The sequence below is a fragment of the Aspergillus ochraceoroseus genome (genome assembly GCF_002846915.1).
Source record: "Aspergillus ochraceoroseus IBT 24754 chromosome Unknown P175scaffold_5, whole genome shotgun sequence".
Lineage (NCBI taxonomy): Eukaryota > Fungi > Ascomycota > Eurotiomycetes > Eurotiales > Aspergillaceae > Aspergillus > Aspergillus ochraceoroseus.
Window position 1 is genome coordinate 1,004,537 of NW_024468480.1, and position 16,243 is coordinate 1,020,779.

At 49.9% G+C, this 16,243-nt stretch overlaps 7 protein-coding genes across 7 annotated transcripts; 5 read left to right on the top strand and 2 right to left on the bottom strand.

The window, feature by feature from the left end:
* The first annotated feature begins 394 nt into the window (after positions 1-394).
* On the top strand, positions 395-5,415 carry P175DRAFT_0524285 (pleiotropic drug resistance family ABC transporter). The gene is made up of 6 exons (XM_040899359.1): positions 395-1,122; positions 1,185-1,531; positions 1,587-2,752; positions 2,810-4,297; positions 4,351-4,808; positions 4,868-5,415. The coding sequence occupies exons 1-6, from the start codon at positions 512-514 to the stop codon at positions 5,277-5,279; spliced, it is 4,482 nt and encodes a 1,493-aa protein (XP_040751392.1). The 5' UTR covers positions 395-511; the 3' UTR covers positions 5,280-5,415.
* A 350-nt stretch (positions 5,416-5,765) lies between these two features.
* Positions 5,766-6,317, bottom strand: P175DRAFT_0439466 (uncharacterized protein; the record flags this gene model as incomplete). Its single annotated transcript, XM_040893965.1, has 1 exon — positions 5,766-6,317. One exon carries the CDS (start codon positions 6,315-6,317, stop codon positions 5,766-5,768), a length of 552 nt encoding a protein of 183 aa, XP_040751393.1.
* An 842-nt stretch (positions 6,318-7,159) lies between these two features.
* P175DRAFT_0502149 (putative GNAT family acetyltransferase) lies at positions 7,160-8,436 on the top strand. The gene is made up of 2 exons (XM_040897318.1): positions 7,160-7,604; positions 7,668-8,436. The coding sequence occupies exons 1-2, from the start codon at positions 7,178-7,180 to the stop codon at positions 8,012-8,014; spliced, it is 774 nt and encodes a 257-aa protein (XP_040751394.1). The 5' UTR covers positions 7,160-7,177; the 3' UTR covers positions 8,015-8,436.
* A 1,129-nt stretch (positions 8,437-9,565) lies between these two features.
* Positions 9,566-10,792, top strand: P175DRAFT_0509964 (putative C2H2 finger domain protein; the record flags this gene model as incomplete). The annotated part of the gene is made up of 2 exons (XM_040898475.1): positions 9,566-10,117; positions 10,145-10,792. 2 exons carry the CDS (start codon positions 9,566-9,568, stop codon positions 10,790-10,792), a joined length of 1,200 nt encoding a protein of 399 aa, XP_040751395.1.
* A 468-nt stretch (positions 10,793-11,260) lies between these two features.
* On the top strand, positions 11,261-12,350 carry P175DRAFT_0263053 (trafficking protein particle complex subunit 4). The gene is made up of 3 exons (XM_040892728.1): positions 11,261-11,446; positions 11,521-11,643; positions 11,727-12,350. Coding segments are annotated over exons 1-3 (600 nt in total). The 5' UTR covers positions 11,261-11,444; the 3' UTR covers positions 12,202-12,350.
* P175DRAFT_0558198 (proteasome regulatory particle base subunit RPN10) lies at positions 12,288-13,551 on the bottom strand (the record flags this gene model as incomplete). The annotated part of the gene is made up of 4 exons (XM_040900829.1): positions 12,288-13,062; positions 13,150-13,369; positions 13,430-13,468; positions 13,526-13,551. 4 exons carry the CDS (start codon positions 13,549-13,551, stop codon positions 12,499-12,501), a joined length of 849 nt encoding a protein of 282 aa, XP_040751397.1. The 3' UTR covers positions 12,288-12,498.
* A 284-nt stretch (positions 13,552-13,835) lies between these two features.
* P175DRAFT_0460276 (uncharacterized protein) lies at positions 13,836-15,704 on the top strand. The gene is made up of 3 exons (XM_040894720.1): positions 13,836-14,101; positions 14,155-14,446; positions 14,503-15,704. The coding sequence occupies exons 1-3, from the start codon at positions 13,954-13,956 to the stop codon at positions 15,215-15,217; spliced, it is 1,155 nt and encodes a 384-aa protein (XP_040751398.1). The 5' UTR covers positions 13,836-13,953; the 3' UTR covers positions 15,218-15,704.
* The last annotated feature ends 539 nt before the right edge of the window (positions 15,705-16,243 follow it).

Genomic DNA, 16,243 nt, shown 5'->3' on the forward strand with positions numbered 1-16,243 from the left:
AATAAATGAAGAATAATGAACGTCTATGAACCACTGTTATAATACCAAATAAGGTCCAAGGATACTTCTACCTAGCTACCATCGGATCGGCTTCTCCTGATTCCTGTTGGTGATAGCCCAGCACTGACTGTTATTGCCTCCTCGGATGTTTCTCTTCCGTGATCCGTTTGATCTTGTTTCTTGTCCTCCTCCTCCTCCTCCTCCTCTTCTTTTTCTTCTTCTTCTCCTTCCTACCTACTCGGGATTATCATCATCATTAATAGCTGTCGTTGCTATTGATTGATTGCTGCTGTTGTTGCTGTCCTATCCAGATTTGGCCTCCCGGTTTACTCTGCCCCAACTGAGCTGATATCCTTGTCATTCTTCCTCTTCCTCGTATTATTCCCCTGTCCTCCTCCTCCTCCTCCTCCTTCTCCTCCTCCTCTTCTTCTTTTCTTCCCTTTGCAATTCTCTCCCTCGGCTCGAGCTCGGGCATGACTAGCAAAATCCCCGTCGTTTGACCCCAGGTGCGATGTCTTCCCAGACCACGCCTCCTGTGCCATCCGAGGCCTCTGCTGGCTCCTCAGCTGCAGAGCGAGAGGCTGTCAGCACAATAAACAACAAACCAGCTGAAGACCCTGAACCTGCGAGCCGCTCCAGCCCTGCAAAGGAGAAAACAGACAGCTCCGATATCACCTACGCTGATTCGGAGAATGAAATTGACCAAGAAGGCCAGCAGAAAATCACTGCGTTGGCCCGGAGTCTTTCGCGCATCTCCCAGAAGAGTGGCCTCGTCGAGAGTACCAACACTTTCCTCAACCCCACAAGTGACCCGGAGCTCGATCCTGATTCCGATCAGTTCAGTGCACGCAAATGGACCAAGAACTTTCTCTCCATCGCCTCCCGCGATCCGGAACGTTACCCTCGTCGCACCGCCGGCGTGGCCTTTCGTAATCTAAACGCCTTTGGTTATGGAACGGCTGCGGACTACCAGGCCGACGTCGCAAATATGTGGCTCAAAGGATATGGCTGGATTCGCAGACAACTTGGGTTTGGGAACAGAGTCCGAATCGATATCTTGCGCGATTTCGAAGGCTATGTGAGAAGTAGTGAGATGTTGGTCGTTCTTGGTCGACCTGGAAGGTAAGCTGCCAACTCCCTGTCCGTTAGTTCTCGTCTCCATTCTGATCCCCTTTCTCTCCCAGTGGCTGCTCAACCTTCCTCAAAACAATCGCCGGTGAGACGCACGGTTTGTGGTTAGACCAGGGAACCGACATTCAATACCAAGGAATTTCCTGGGACGAAATGCACAGCCGTTTCCGCGGCGAGGTTATCTACCAAGCTGAAACGGAGATTCATTTCCCACAGCTGACCGCAGGCGAAACACTGCTCTTCGCAGCCCATGCCCGCGCCCCAGCCAACCGATTCCCTGGCGTAACTCGAGATCAGTATGCCAAACACATGCGCGATGTAGTCATGGCAATGTTAGGTCTCAGTCACACCATGAACACGCCCGTGGGGAATGAATTCATTCGTGGGGTTTCTGGCGGAGGTTAGTGCGGCGTTCCCCTTGCATCATCATACTTTACATAACTGACGTCTTGCAGAGAGAAAACGGGTCAGTATCGCGGAAACAACTCTATGTGGTAGTCCTCTGCAATGTTGGGACAATAGCACCCGTGGTCTCGACAGCTCGACGGCCCTTGAATTCGTTCGCAACCTGCGCCTGTCGACCGAATACACGGGTTCCACCGCTATCGTCGCTATTTACCAAGCAAGTCAGGCCATCTATGACGTTTTCGACAAGGCCATCGTCTTGTATGAAGGTCGCCAGATCTACTTCGGCAGCGCCCCCGATGCGAGACGTTTTTTCATTGAGATGGGCTTTGACTGTCCCGACAGACAGACTACTGCCGATTTCCTGACCTCTCTGACTAGTCCGACGGAGCGTATTGTGCGAAAGGGCTTTGAGAATTCGGTGCCTCGTACCCCGGACGAGTTTGCTGCTCGATGGAAAGCGAGCGAAGAGCGCATGCAGCTTCTCGCCGATATTGACGCTTTCCAGGACGAATTTCCAATCGGTGGCAGCAAATTGGAGGAATTCAACCGTTCACGCGCCGCAGAAAAGGCCAAAGGCACCCGAGCTGGCTCACCTTACACCTTGTCATACGCAATGCAGATTCGTCTGTGCCTTTCTAGAGGCTTTCTCCGCCTGAAAGGAGATATGAGCATGACCCTTGCCACCGTTATTGGCAACAGTATCATGGCCTTGATTGTTTCCAGCGTTTTCTTCAACCTAGGTCCTACAACTGCCGATTTTTTCTCTCGCGGTTCCCTGCTATTCTTTGCCATTCTGCTCAACGCCTTTTCTAGCTCCTTGGAAATTCTAACCCTATGGCAGCAACGCCCGATTGTGGAGAAGCACTACAAGTATGCGCTCTACCATCCATCGGCCGAAGCAATCAGCTCCATGATTGTAGACTTGCCAGCCAAAGTCCTTGTTTCGATTGTCTTCAACCTCATCCTGTACTTTATGACCCATCTGCGACGGACCCCTGGGCACTTTTTTGTATTCTATCTGTTCTCATTCACTACAACGCTCACCATGTCCAACATTTTCCGCTGGATCGGTGCCATCTCTCGGTCTATGGCCCAGGCAATGGTTCCTTCATCAATTTTCATGATGATCCTCGTTATCTATACCGGGTTCACAATTCCTGTGCGAGACATGCATCCATGGTTTCGATGGCTCAATTACCTGAACCCTATTGCTGTAAGTCTAACCCCCCCCCCCCCCCAAATAGCCAATAACTCCACTAATAAAGAATAGTACGCGTTTGAATCTCTAATGATCAACGAGTTCAGCGAGAAGCAATTCCCTTGCGCCTTGTACTTGCCCGCGGGTCCTGGATATGAGAATGCCCCTCTATCGTCAAAAATCTGTTCCGGCTCTGGGGCTGTAGCTGGCCAAAACTACATTGACGGCGACACGTACCTAAATACATCGTTTCGGTATTTCCGCTCTCACTTGTGGCGGAACTACGGTATCATTTTGGGGTTCATGTTCTTCTTTCTGGCGGCATATATCGTCTGCAGTGAGTTTGTTCGAGCAAAACCTTCCAAGGGCGAGATTCTCGTCTTTCCAAGAGGAAAGATCCCTGCGTTTGCAAAGAAAATCCACCGCGATGAGGAAGTTGCACCAACATCGGAGAAACAAGAGCTCGGTCAAGAAAATCCTGACCACACCGCTGTTCTCGCGAAGCAAACCGCAGTTTTCCACTGGCAGGACGTCTGCTATGATATCAAGATCAAAGGGGAGAATCGCCGGATCTTGGACCATGTTGACGGATGGGTGAAGCCTGGAACTCTGACCGCGTTAATGGGCGTGACTGGAGCCGGTAAGACTTCTCTTTTGGACGTTTTGGCCGATCGTGTTACTATGGGCGTGGTGACTGGTGAGATGTTGGTGGATGGACGCATTCGAGATGACTCGTTCCAACGCAAGACCGGCTACGTCCAGCAACAAGACCTTCACCTTGAAACAAGCACAGTTCGTGAGGCGTTGGTTTTCAGTGCACTGCTTCGTCAGCCAGCCAATATTCCACGAAAGGAAAAAATTGCGTATGTGGAAGAGGTTATCAAGATGCTTGGCATGGAAGAGTACGCGGAGGCTGTTGTCGGTGTTCTCGGTGAAGGCCTGAACGTTGAGCAAAGGAAGCGCTTGACCATTGGAGTGGAAATTGCAGCCAAACCCGACCTATTGCTCTTCTTTGACGAACCGACATCCGGCCTCGACAGTCAGACTGCATGGTCCATTTGCTCTCTGATGAGGAAGCTTGCAGACCACGGACAGGCCATCTTATGTACCATTCACCAGCCTTCGGCTATCCTCATGCAACAATTCGATCGACTGCTATTCCTGGCCAGGGGAGGCAAGACTGTATACTTTGGCGAACTTGGCTCCAACATGGAGACTCTGATCAAGTACTTTGAAAATAAGGGCTCTATCCCTTGTCCCAAGAACGCCAATCCTGCTGAATGGATGCTGGAAGTTATTGGTGCTGCTCCAGGTTCTCATGCCGACCGAGATTGGTCAGAGGTTTGGAGCAAAAGCCCTGAAAGAACCGAGATCCGCGAAGAGCTTGCCCGGATGAAACAGGAACTGTCGCAGAAACCAGCACCTCCGAAGACAGTTGAATATGGAGAGTTTGCAATGCCCCTCTGGTCGCAGTTCCTCATCTGCCTCAAGCGGATGTTTGAGCAATATTGGCGCAGCCCTTCGTACATCTACTCGAAGGCCGCCATGTGTATTATCCCCGTATGTGTCCCACCCAGCCCGACGTCCACCATACCCACTGACATACCACACAGCCTCTGTTTATTGGTTTTACTTTCTGGCGAGAGCCAAACAGTCTCCAAGGAATGCAGAACGAAATGTTTGCCATTTTCATGTTACTTATCATCTTCCCCAACCTGGTTCAACAGATGATGCCATACTTCGTCACGCAACGTGCCTTGTATGAAGTGCGGGAGCGGCCCTCCAAGGCTTACTCCTGGAAGGCTTTCATGATGGCGAGCATCTGCGTCGAGCTGCCATGGAATGTGGTTATGGCAATCCCGGCCTATTTCAGCTGGTATTATCCGATCGGGTTTTATCGCAATGCAGAACCACACGAGGTCACCCGAGGCGGCACCATGTTCTTGCTGATTCTGATCTTTATGCTGTTCACTTCGACCTTTAGTTCTATGATCATCGCGGGAATTGAGCATCCTGATACTGGTAGCAACATTGCCCAGCTTATGTTCTCGCTGTGTCTGATTTTCAATGGGTACGTCTCTTAACGCAAGCACAGTCAAGCTTAATTAGAGTTAGACTGACGGAACACAGTGTATTGGCGTCTCCAAATGCTCTTCCCGGTTTCTGGATTTTCATGTATCGAGTCTCGCCGTTTACGTACCTCGTCTCCTCGGTACTAACCACGGGGTTGTCTGGAGCCGAGGTGCACTGCTCGAGCATTGAGCTACTGAATATTCCACCCCCGGCGGGCCAGAACTGCTCTGCTTATCTGGGGCCGTATGTCGACATGATCCATGGCACATTGCTCAACCCAGCTGACACGACACAATGCCAACTGTGCACGGTCTCGACGACAGATCAGTACCTAGAAAATCTGGGCATGAACCCCAGCGACCTGTGGCGCAACGTGGGGATCCTGTTTGTGTATGTGGTGTTTAATGCTTTTGCAGCGGTGTTTTTGTACTGGTTGATCCGGGTGCCGAAGAAAAAGTCACACAAGTGAGGATGAGTCTGCTTTCTTTCCTGTCTTGATATCTTAATCTATTCGGGATGTCCACTGTGGCTAGGATCCATTTTGTCTTGATATCTTAATCTACTCCGGAGGTCTAGGATGGATCCATCAATTAGATCTAGATAATACACGATCGTTATTCATTAGTACTACTCTCTTTGATGTATACGTATCAATATCTATCTAATTCTACCCAGCGATGACCCTTGACCCACACGCTTTAGCACTGCAAGGGGCCACTAGTTAGTTAGTTAACTAACTACTATTGAAATGATCGCCAGAATAGAATACATACCATACCAACTGGTATAGACAAAATACGGATACAATTTATGGAAAGCTGTACTCGGTATAGACTATCAGCAGTGAACCAGCTCGGACACTAACAATAACACAATATATATATATATACATCCAATCCCAATCCCAATCCCAATCCCAATCCCCTGATCCATTCAATAACCTTACTTCTCTTCTTCACCCAAGCACAAGCAAAACCCCCACCCCAGACGAACAACTATGCGTATCCTCATCATCGGAAACCTGGTACGCGCCCGCGCACCCAGCATCCCCGGCCGCACAAGTCACCGCGACACAACTCGAGTCCGAATCCGAGCCCGAGTCCGGGGTCGCTGAAAAGCCAGCCCCCACGAACGCCGAGTCCTCGCTCAGATCAATGCACGAGAGGTCCCAGAACAGCGTGGCGGCGGGCTCGTCGGTCGTGTATTCGAATTGCAGCACGCTGGCGGTGCTCTGCGCGGTCGTGGACAGCTTTAGGGATACGCCGCTGCCGTCGGGGGTGGGTTGCCAGGTTTCGTGGTGGGTTCCGCCGCTGGCGGGGATGGTGGTGGTGGTGGTGATGGGGAGGTCGTTGGAGGCTGTGGACCAGAGGTAGATTGTTGTGTTGAGGTTGTTGATGATTGTTATGCCGGTGTTGATATTGGTAGCTGTGGTTGGGTGGAATTGAGGAAGCCCCGATGCCGTCAGGGTGAATGTGGCTGCTGCTAGGAGGGCCCTGGAAACGATCATGGTGATGATGATGATGATGATGATGATGAAGTCTTTCTGATCAACAGAATAGAATGCCTATGGTAGAGATAGAGAGAGAGTGTGTGTGTGTGTGAGGTTCCACCTCGACAAAAGAAATGAGTGAGCGTTGGTTTCAAAAGGAGAGTATGCAAGTGAAAGAAAGCAAGACTGGTTGGTGGTTTCTTCCATATGTATTGTAGGGATCGCGGGATATTTGTATCCTTGATGTACCCAGCTAGACGGTATGTGATTTCGGTGAATTATTGGTATCTGAAACCAAGCCCCATAAAAGGATATCGAAAATCACATCCATATATGTATAGATGTATGTAGTTTGGTCTGGCCTTGTCCCCAGCCCTAAAACCTCCTCCACATACGGGGTATTACGTGGACAAGCAAGAATAGCATTCCCAACCTGCTGGTCTTTATCCCTAGATCCGGAGTAACTATCTCAGCGGGTATCTGTCGCAAGGCACTGGAATGAAATTCAAATCTCAATTATCAATCCTCAGGAGAAACAGGTGGCCTATCCATAATGAAGCCGTATCGAACAGGGAGATCCGATTCTGCCGTGTGGAGGGAATGCATATAGACTAAGATGAAGGTTAAAAGCCTTAAAACTGAAGCTTTTGTTCGGTGTACTCCTAGGGCAGGAAAATTGATTGGATATTCGTCTGCCAACGAGGCTGGAGCCACAGTGATCTGATTTCTCACAATTACAACGGATCCAATCAGTTTGATGCACGTTGCTCTCGTCAGCTCGACCTCGAAAGTAAAAGGATGTTCTCAATCGAAAGCTATATAAGGATAGCTGTGAAAGTGAAAAAAAAAAAAAAGGTGAATTTGAAACGTCAGGGAAAATGAGGTTTCAAATACACGAAGTACCTTTTGACGCGGACGACTTCGAAGAGCTAATTGCCTGTGAAGTTGCCAGTTTCGACCGTCCACAGCAGTCAATATTCCGGTTCTTTTACCCGATCTTCGGCGAAGAACCGCAGGAAGCCAAAGATGTCGCCTTTACGAACCTGGTCGAGCTAAAACGGCAGTGGTGTCGAGACGATCCCGACGCCCTGTGGCTCAAGGTCACAGACACCGAGCACCAGGGCAAAATCGTTGGCGGGCTGCTATTAAAGATCCACCAAACGAATCCCTTTGCGCGAAAGAGCAGCAAAGAAACCAGCCAGTCTGCCGTGTGGTATCCCGCGGGGAGCCAGCGCGAGTATATCGACGAGTGTACTCGCATTTTCAGCGAGCCGTACGAAAGATACATGCAGCGACCGCATGTGTGTGAGTGCATGCTCTTTCCCTCTGCTGTGGAGACTAGAGCTCTGGTTAATATGGGGTAGCCAGACCTTTATATCGGGTTTGTTCTCAATGGATATCGACAGGCAGGCCTGGCCGACCTGCTTCTCGTGGCGGCGTGCCAGCGCGCTGATGAACTCGGACTAGAGGCATGGACAGAGGCAGTGCAACCGACGTCGCTGGTAGTTAATATGAGACATGGGTTTATTCCGTACCGAAAACTTCCAATCGAGCCCACGACCGAAACTCCCGATGACGAATGGCTGCAGATGGAGAGAAAAATGCAGCCTTTGCGATTCTGGCCGATGTGGCGCCCGCCATCTGGAAAGATCGTGGTGGGCCACACAATGCCTCCATGGAGGGAGTTTATGACGGGGATGTTTAGCAGGTTATAATAATATTCCACGGCCGGAAATGTTGGTGTATTACGGACAAATGAACATGTTCAGCACAATCATCCGAATACTGTACATGCATTGTGGCACTGCCAGGGAGAGAGGGCCAGTTTTCATCCGGCTTATGCTACTTGGAGGGCTCTCTCATCTCTCGTTGAGGACCGAACTCCTCAGTCGAGACGATGAACTCGAAATGCTGTGTGACTAGACAAGGCAGATTGCAGAATTTGTTTTTCTGGTTCTTTGTTGGAGTACAAATAATAATAATACCTTTTTTAAAAGATGTTCACCTGAGCTACTGTAGATCCTATATGGAGGATAAGGATGTACAGAGTAGTCTTGTCTCCTGCTGTACATCCGGACGAGGCCCCGAACACCTGTAACTAAAGATCAACACGTTGAATAAGTCAAAGTGAAAAAGAAAAAAGAATTCATCATTCATCATTCAAAAGCGCCTTACTCGAGTGACTTATCTCACTATAATGGCGTTAACAAGGATTGGATATGACAAGAACCACCGTCCGTTTGAGAGACCTGTTTCCAGAACACTTGAACAGACTAAAACGAAGTAAAAAACCAATAAAACCAATAAAAATCGCTGAGAACTCAGTAGTGCCAGAGAAATAACAAAAATAACCCATCCTGATGGCGCCGTTATCTCAGCGCCTACGCCGTGCTCCGGACTCGCCGTACTTTGGCCAAACTGACCATCACAATATCTATACGAATCTGTAGCCAACAAAGGCCTGTCTAGTCGTAAGCATCCACCGAGCCGTCAGGGATGGAATCCTTCGCGTTGTTTGGTCACTTTAAGACCTGGAGTGGTTGGGCAAAGGTGTGGTAGCACTGCCCACTCTCCGTACAGACCGGGAGTGCCCGAGTTAAACTTCTCCATACAGAACCTGGGATATCGCGATGCGCCGCTGCCAGGAAAAAAAAAAAAGAAACCATCGGTCCAACGAGGGATTCACAAGGATGAGCCACAGCAGGGAGAAATAGGAGAAATTGAGGCTCTCTCTTTGGTGTTTTCTCCCTTTCTCATCGCCCTGATGCGTAACATTCCTCCCCAATCTATCGAGATGGCGCTTCCACGAGGCCAAATCTCCTCAACAAATCAGCTGGATTGGATTGGATTGGATTGGATTAATTTCTTGCCAGGGTAACAAAAAAAAAAAAGAAATGAAAAAAAAAGGGGGGGAGAGAGGGTGGGCAGGAAAAAGAAACCAGTGGACCAACGCAATGGCCCTGGCAATCTGCCTACCCTAACGCGAAAGGGTCGTTCTCTAGACTATCTGTCTCTCTGATGGAGGGGGGAAAAGGGACTACATAAATGAGGCTCAAAGGGAGATCTTTATGACTTTCCCCTGGTATGTACCCTAAGTGCGGATTGCGCTGCCCCCCTCTCTCTCTTCGTGCCTACTGATCCATAGTCCTCTGCCATCTGGCTGCGAGATATATAAGTGCCACCACGATTCCACATACAACTGCGGAAATCCAATCCACGTTCCAACCTCTTATTCTTTCCTTGTCTACGCGAAACAGCCTTGAACAATGGATGGCACCTACTCATTCTCTGATTTCCCTGGCTTCTCCATGATGCACGAGGGCCAGCTCTACGACCCAGATGAGGCCAGTACAATGGTTTCTTGCCAGGAACCGGTGATGAAAGACGATTACATCTCCCCGTTTGTTGCCTGGAGTTATCCGTACTTTAAACCGTCATCCCCTTTGGACGACAGCCTACGGAGTGACTCCCCCTCGATAGAGAGTCAGAGCAGCCATTATATCTCTCCTTCGCCAGCCAACTACGAAGATGCCATCATGCCTTCGACCTCCCACGTTGTGAGCTCGCCTTCTCCTTCGTACCCCGAACCGCCCGTCGTGGCGCATCTGGAACCGGAAGCTTGCGTGGTTTTCAGCGAGCCAGCCCACTCCATATTCCCAATCAGCCTGCAGACAGTCGCGGAATCGGACGCGAGCACCCCGTTATTCCACACCATATACCCCAGGGATGAAACCCTCGACCTCGCTCGCCCAGCAACACCCGAGCAACCCTCCTCCTCATCCACCAAGAAAGAGAACCCCAGCCGCTCTACCAGCCGCGTTCGAACGCGCACCGCCGTCTCCCAGAACAAGCCGCCCATCCGACCCAAGTCCCACCCGCCATCCCGAACCAGCCGCAAAAGTAAGCCCAGAGAGCAGCGCAGCCGAGTGTTCGACTGCTGTTTCGCGCGCTACGGCTGCCCCAGCACCTTCCCCTCCAAAAACGAGTGGAAGCGCCACGTGAGCTCCCAGCATATCCAACCAGGCTTCTTCCGATGCGACCGGGGCCGCTGCAGCCGCCTGAACAACGTCAAGAAATGCAGCAGGAACCCGCACCCCAGGGAGACGCTCCTCGTCAACGACTTCAACCGCAAGGACCTCTTCATCCAGCACCAGCGCCGCATGCATGCTCCCTGGGCTGCATCCAAGCACCGCAAGACCCAGGTGACCGAGGAGCAGCGCAAGCAGTTCGAGTCGGGCCTGGATGCTGTGTGGAAGCGGTGCTGGCATCCGCAGCGGGTTCCGCCGGAGCGCAGCCAATGCGGGTTCTGCCTGCGGGAATTCACGGGGCAAAACTCGTGGAAAGAACGCATGGAGCATGTCGCGAAACATTTCGAGGAGGCTGACCCGGGGCCTGAAGTTGAGGATGTCCATTTGCGTGAATGGGCTGTCGCGCAGGGGATCGTTGGGTTTGCGGACGGGCAGTGGACGTTGACTTCTCTTCTGGGGAAGTAAATTTTTCCTTTTCCTTTTTGTTTTCCTTCTCTCTTTCTTTAGGTTTAATTTTGCTATCAGGATTTATTCTGGAATGGTATAGACATCGACGGCCGGAAACGATTAATGATAGATAATAATCCTGTACTCGATCTGCTCTTCTCATCCTTTACCTTTAGTTGACTTGTTTAACTTAACGTTGACAACCTCTTACAGAGTACGGTGAGTCCGGAGTATATACCCAAGGAGGAATGATGGCAACAAAATGGGGCCAAATGCTCCATGCATGAAAGAAAGAAAAAGATGAGATAGCGTAATCTGATCTGGTACTGGATTGTAGGCCTCTAGGGACGGGTGTAATAAGGGAATAATATATAGTACTCTGTACTAAGTATAGTTGGTTGGGTGGTTAAATATAGAAATCTATTTCTGATGCCCGTCTAGTACTACATACATACATACATGGTAAACCGTGACTAGTAGTGCCATTTTCTCTTGGCCGGACAGAACCACCTCCGCATTCCGCGATACATAACTATCATGAAGAACTACTCACTCACTTTGGAATTCACACTCCCTCTACTCCGTACCTAGGAGGAGTAATGCTATATCAACCCTGATAAGATCGATTCTCCCCACCCCCGTTCTGTCCTTCCCTCCGCCAACCTGCACCATGTACGTTTTTTGCTTAATCCCATCCGAACAAGATCCCTCCAGAAACACTGACCCCAAGTCTCCAAACAATACAGGCCCGTCTTCTCCCTCATCATTATCAACAAAGCCGGCGGACTGGTCTACCAGCGCGAATTCCAGCCGGGTCTCCGAAAACTCTCCACAAACGATTACCTCGTTCTCGCGGGGACGTTTCACGGGTAAACCCCCCCCTCCCCCCCCCAAGCCAGAGAGAGAGAGAAGAGAAACCATATAGTTAGTTAGTTAGCTAACACTCTCAAAGAGTCCACGCCATCACCCGCTCAATCACACCGAAACTCCCCCTCTCCATACCTCCCTCCGCGTCCACAGCAACCACCTCCACAAGCACAAGCACAAGCACACCTGTCCCCGCTTCATCCTCGCTCGCTTCGCCCTCCGGCACTGGCACTGGCACTGGCACTGGCACTGGCACCGGCACCGCAACGCCAACCCCGGCCTCGTCTGCCTACACATACCCGAACCCAGGCATCCCCGCGACAGGCCTGGATACACTAGAAACAGACAAGTTCCGCCTCACCTGCTTCCAGACCATGACGGGGACAAAGTTCCTTCTCTTCACGGATCCGACGATGGCGAATATCGACGGCGTCATGAAGCAGATCTACGAGATTTATGCGGACTATGTGATGAAGAATCCGTTCTACCAGTTGGAGATGCCTGTGCGGTGTGAGGCTTTCGATAGGCATTTGGGAGGTTGGTTGAGGGGGAGGGCTTGATTTGTTTTTTCTTTCTTACCCTGGGGATAATGGCTGACGAATTTGTATTTTTTTTTTTTTTTTTTTTTTTTCTTTTTTTCCTTATTATTATTTAGGATTTTTATATGTAATTAATGAGCTTGGTGCTTTCGTAGACACTCGCTCCAAAAGATTGATTCTTTCTTTCAAAGCGTCCCCCGGGTTAGATCCCCTTCTACTAGAATTACACGGAATCATCATATTACAATCGCAACGCCGGGTATGCATCAAAATGGTCCATCCTCGTGAAAAATAACGGAATACTCGGTTTCTCCTTCATTACGCAGTGTCCATCTTGTCCGGATCCTCCTTCTTGTCTTGGGCCCCGCTGGACTCGCCAGATGGTTGTCCCTCCTCGGGGATCCCTTCGAGGTTCACCTTCCGCTCTTGCTCCTCAAGCTCGCGCTTCTCCTTCTCCTGTCGGTTTTTCTCTTCTTCTAGTGATAGACGCAAAGCAAATGCTAGCTCCGGGTCATTCTCCGCCGCATCGTCCAGTCCGAAACCGCCAACATCCCCGCTGTCTCCGCCCATACCACCAGCTCCTGCGCCATCCCCGCCTAGAATAGGCGTGGCCTGGAGCTCCTCACTAAGCAAGCTCGGTCCGGGTGGGATGATCGCTAGGTTGGATCCGTCGCCACCTTTAACATTTTCGACAAACGCTTCCAGTTTCTTGGTCTGGTCGGATTCCAGGTCCCCAAAGGCAATCACATCAATCGAAATGTTGTTCTTCTTCATCTTCTTTGCGAGTTTCACCAGGGTCTTCTCGTCTTCCTCGATCGGGGAGCAGGAGAACACGATGATGCGCTGTCTTTGGGACTTTTCGGAACGGTGCTTCAGGGCAAGCTGAATCATCATTATCATCATCCGGTTAGCGATACAAGGTCCAAAAAAAAAAAAAAAAAAAAAAAATAGAATGCAGGGATAACATACACCCGCCACCTGTATACTTGAGCTAAGATGGGCAGTGCCATGGATCTTCGTGCGGTGCAGACCAGCCAGAATCCCGCCAAAATCGGTAGTGAATGTAGACAAGACCTCGGGACCTTTGCCACCCATACTCATTAGTCCCACAGCCGATTGAGGATGTACGCGCATCTTGGCGGTGTGGATGACGCTGACGGCGTCGATCTGAGCTTGCCATCGTGTCGAACTGGGAGCACTGTTAAGGTTGGGGGTTCACGAGAACGTAGCTGAGGCATGAATCACTTACGTGTAGTCACCGTTTCTGCTACTTTCGCTGTTATCAACGCTATAGATGAGTCAGTAAGTTTGCGAGGAGCTTGGAATAGAGGGGGCTAGGACGAACATGATCATCGTAGCTTCGAGCGACATCTTGGCTACTGTCTAGGAATCGGAATCCGGGAGGGAAATTGATCGAGAGAAGGAAATATCAGATAATGAGATATAAACAAAGCTGGTTATAGCTATGAGAAAGATATGAAGGGATAAGAGAGAGAGATGGGGGGAGTTTCGAGGATGGCGGAGAGAGAGAGAGAGAGAGAGAGAGAGAGAGAGGAGGATGGTGGTCCACTTCGCACCGGCCAAGCTAACCACGAAATTAAGTCAGCGCTTGTTTATCCCCCCATCAACCGTAATAATCCATCTCCCACTCTTTCCTCATCCCTTCGCCCCTCTCGACTTGACATAACGCCCTATCTCGCCTTGATAATTTCACCTAACACGTATTGCCTGCCCCATCGAACTCCATCTGCCTTTTTTTTTCTCTCTCTCGCAATGGCTTCTCTCGCGACAAAACGCAAATCTCGCGACAATGACGACGCGTATTCCCAGGACAAGACGCCCGCAAATAGCCCCCCCAGAAAGAAGCCTAGGATTACACGGAGCCAGAAACAGGCCCTGATGGACAATTTACAACTTGAAAGTATGCCAATCCACGCTATTACGTGTCTTTTGATCCCGTATTGACCTTGGTAGTCACCGAACGAGCTCGCAAACTTCGCGCACAATACGCTCTCCAAGCGCAGGACCTACGAGCACGCATCGAACGACGCATTAATCGGATCCCTGTCGCACTTCGCAAGGCCAAAATGGGAGAGTTGCTAGAAAAACAAACTGCCTCTCTCCGAGCCCAACATGAGAACTCGTCGCCAAAAAAATACCGTAGCCCGACTAAAGGCTCGCGCAACTCCACAGCCATCTCTCGCACTTCGGGAATGAAGAAGGCTGCTACTGTCAGCCCAAGTCCTCTCAGAGTGAGGAAACACAGGTAATGGTCCTCAAAGCACCTCTTTTCACATCCAGATTGTCTAATATTTCACCAAGCCCTGCTGGTATCTACTCGGATAAAGAAAATGCCCCTGCAAGCGGCGAACAACTCGACGTTCTAAAGAACCCCAAGACACGTGCCAAACCCGGTGCTGCTGCTGGTACTTCTCGCGTAGTATCTCAAGAAGTGCGCGGAGCCGACTACCGCATTCTCTCCCCCAAGTCTTCCAACTCCAGAACATACCCACAGTCACCCTTACGCGCCTCCCCCGAGAAGGGCCAGGCCTCTTCATATCTTGCTCGAACTATTTCACCCCTCAAGCCATCGAGCCCGCTCAAGTCCACATCCGCTAATGCAGACCATGCTCGCCCCAGCTCAAGAGCCACCACTACCTCATCTCGGGACAACCGCCCCCCATCTCAAGCAAAGAGACCTGTCAGCCGGGCCACCACCGCCCCCAGATCTATCCGCTCTCCCCTCTCACGGCCCGCAACGCGTCAAGCAGAACGCAGAGGGAGCACCTCATCCTCCACATCGTCCGGCACATCAATTGCAAATTCCGCAAAAATCGGTGGCCCAGGTTCGAGAAAGACAACCACCACGTCTTCCACAAGTAGTACAGCCAAGAAAATGGTTGCGGCGAGGAGCCAAGCCCCCTCCGTATCTACAAAAAGGAACCCCGTTCCAGCAGCTAGGAAGGCAACTGGCCCCGCCGCTGGCGAATCCACAACAACAACAGGTGGCCGACGGGTTCTTCGGAAACGCGCTTAAATTCAACTCGGATCAAACGCTTCTCTAATTATATTTCAAACCACCACATCGGTCTGTCCTATTTACACGCCGCTGCATGTTAAATTTACATTAAGCTTGATTGGGCCAGCATGGAGTCGGATATTTTTTTTTTTTTTTTTGCTTTTGCTTTTGCTTTTGCTTGTTGAAAGGAGTTCGAGAAAACCAAGAGTGGGCTCTTGTTTTATTCCATTGATTTGGATTGGAGTTTGGTTCGTGTTCACTTTTCGTCCTGTCTAGTTTATTTGGATTGCTGTATTCTAAAGGTGATATTTCTTGCGTCTTCCTATTTTTCAAAGTTATCTTTGCTTCCTTCATATTGATCCCATTTTGTAGTAAACCCCTGTGGATTGCTTATTCCTGCTTCTTCCTGTTTATTTCAACTGGGCAGAAGTAGTTTAGTTAGGTTCCAATGTCCTATTGAGCAGAATAGACCACAAAGAACAAAATAAAGCTCTACAGTCAAGCTAACCAGCAATATGGAATTTCCATTCACAACTATAAATTACACCACTTGTTTTGAGGAACCAACATCACATGTAAATATGGATGTAAGGGATGAATAGTGCCACCAAACACACATACATCAATGACGCCCGTTCAAGGTGGGTGGGAATAAGAGTAAAATATCGAAGAAGCAAAGGAAAGGACTCAGAGGAAGTAAAAGAAGAAGAGCAAAAAAAAAAGAAAAGAAAAGAAAAGAAAACTTAACTAACTAGTCATAGGTATCTTTGCCGACATATCGACGGGCGGGGAATTAAGAAAAAAAAATAATAAACCAAACAGTGATCAGTACTCTCACATGTCAACAGAGAGGTGGGAAATCTCAACATCACAGGAGCATGAAGGAAAAACAAGGGTCGAAGGATAGGGAGAACATCACTAAAGATTAGGGAGCAATGTTCGTGACTGTCAGATGTAATGCAGAGTTGAAGGAAACCAAATGAGGGATAGAAAACGACACCTAGAGTCCAGGAATGTCTATGAAAACCCATGCCGGAGCAGGAA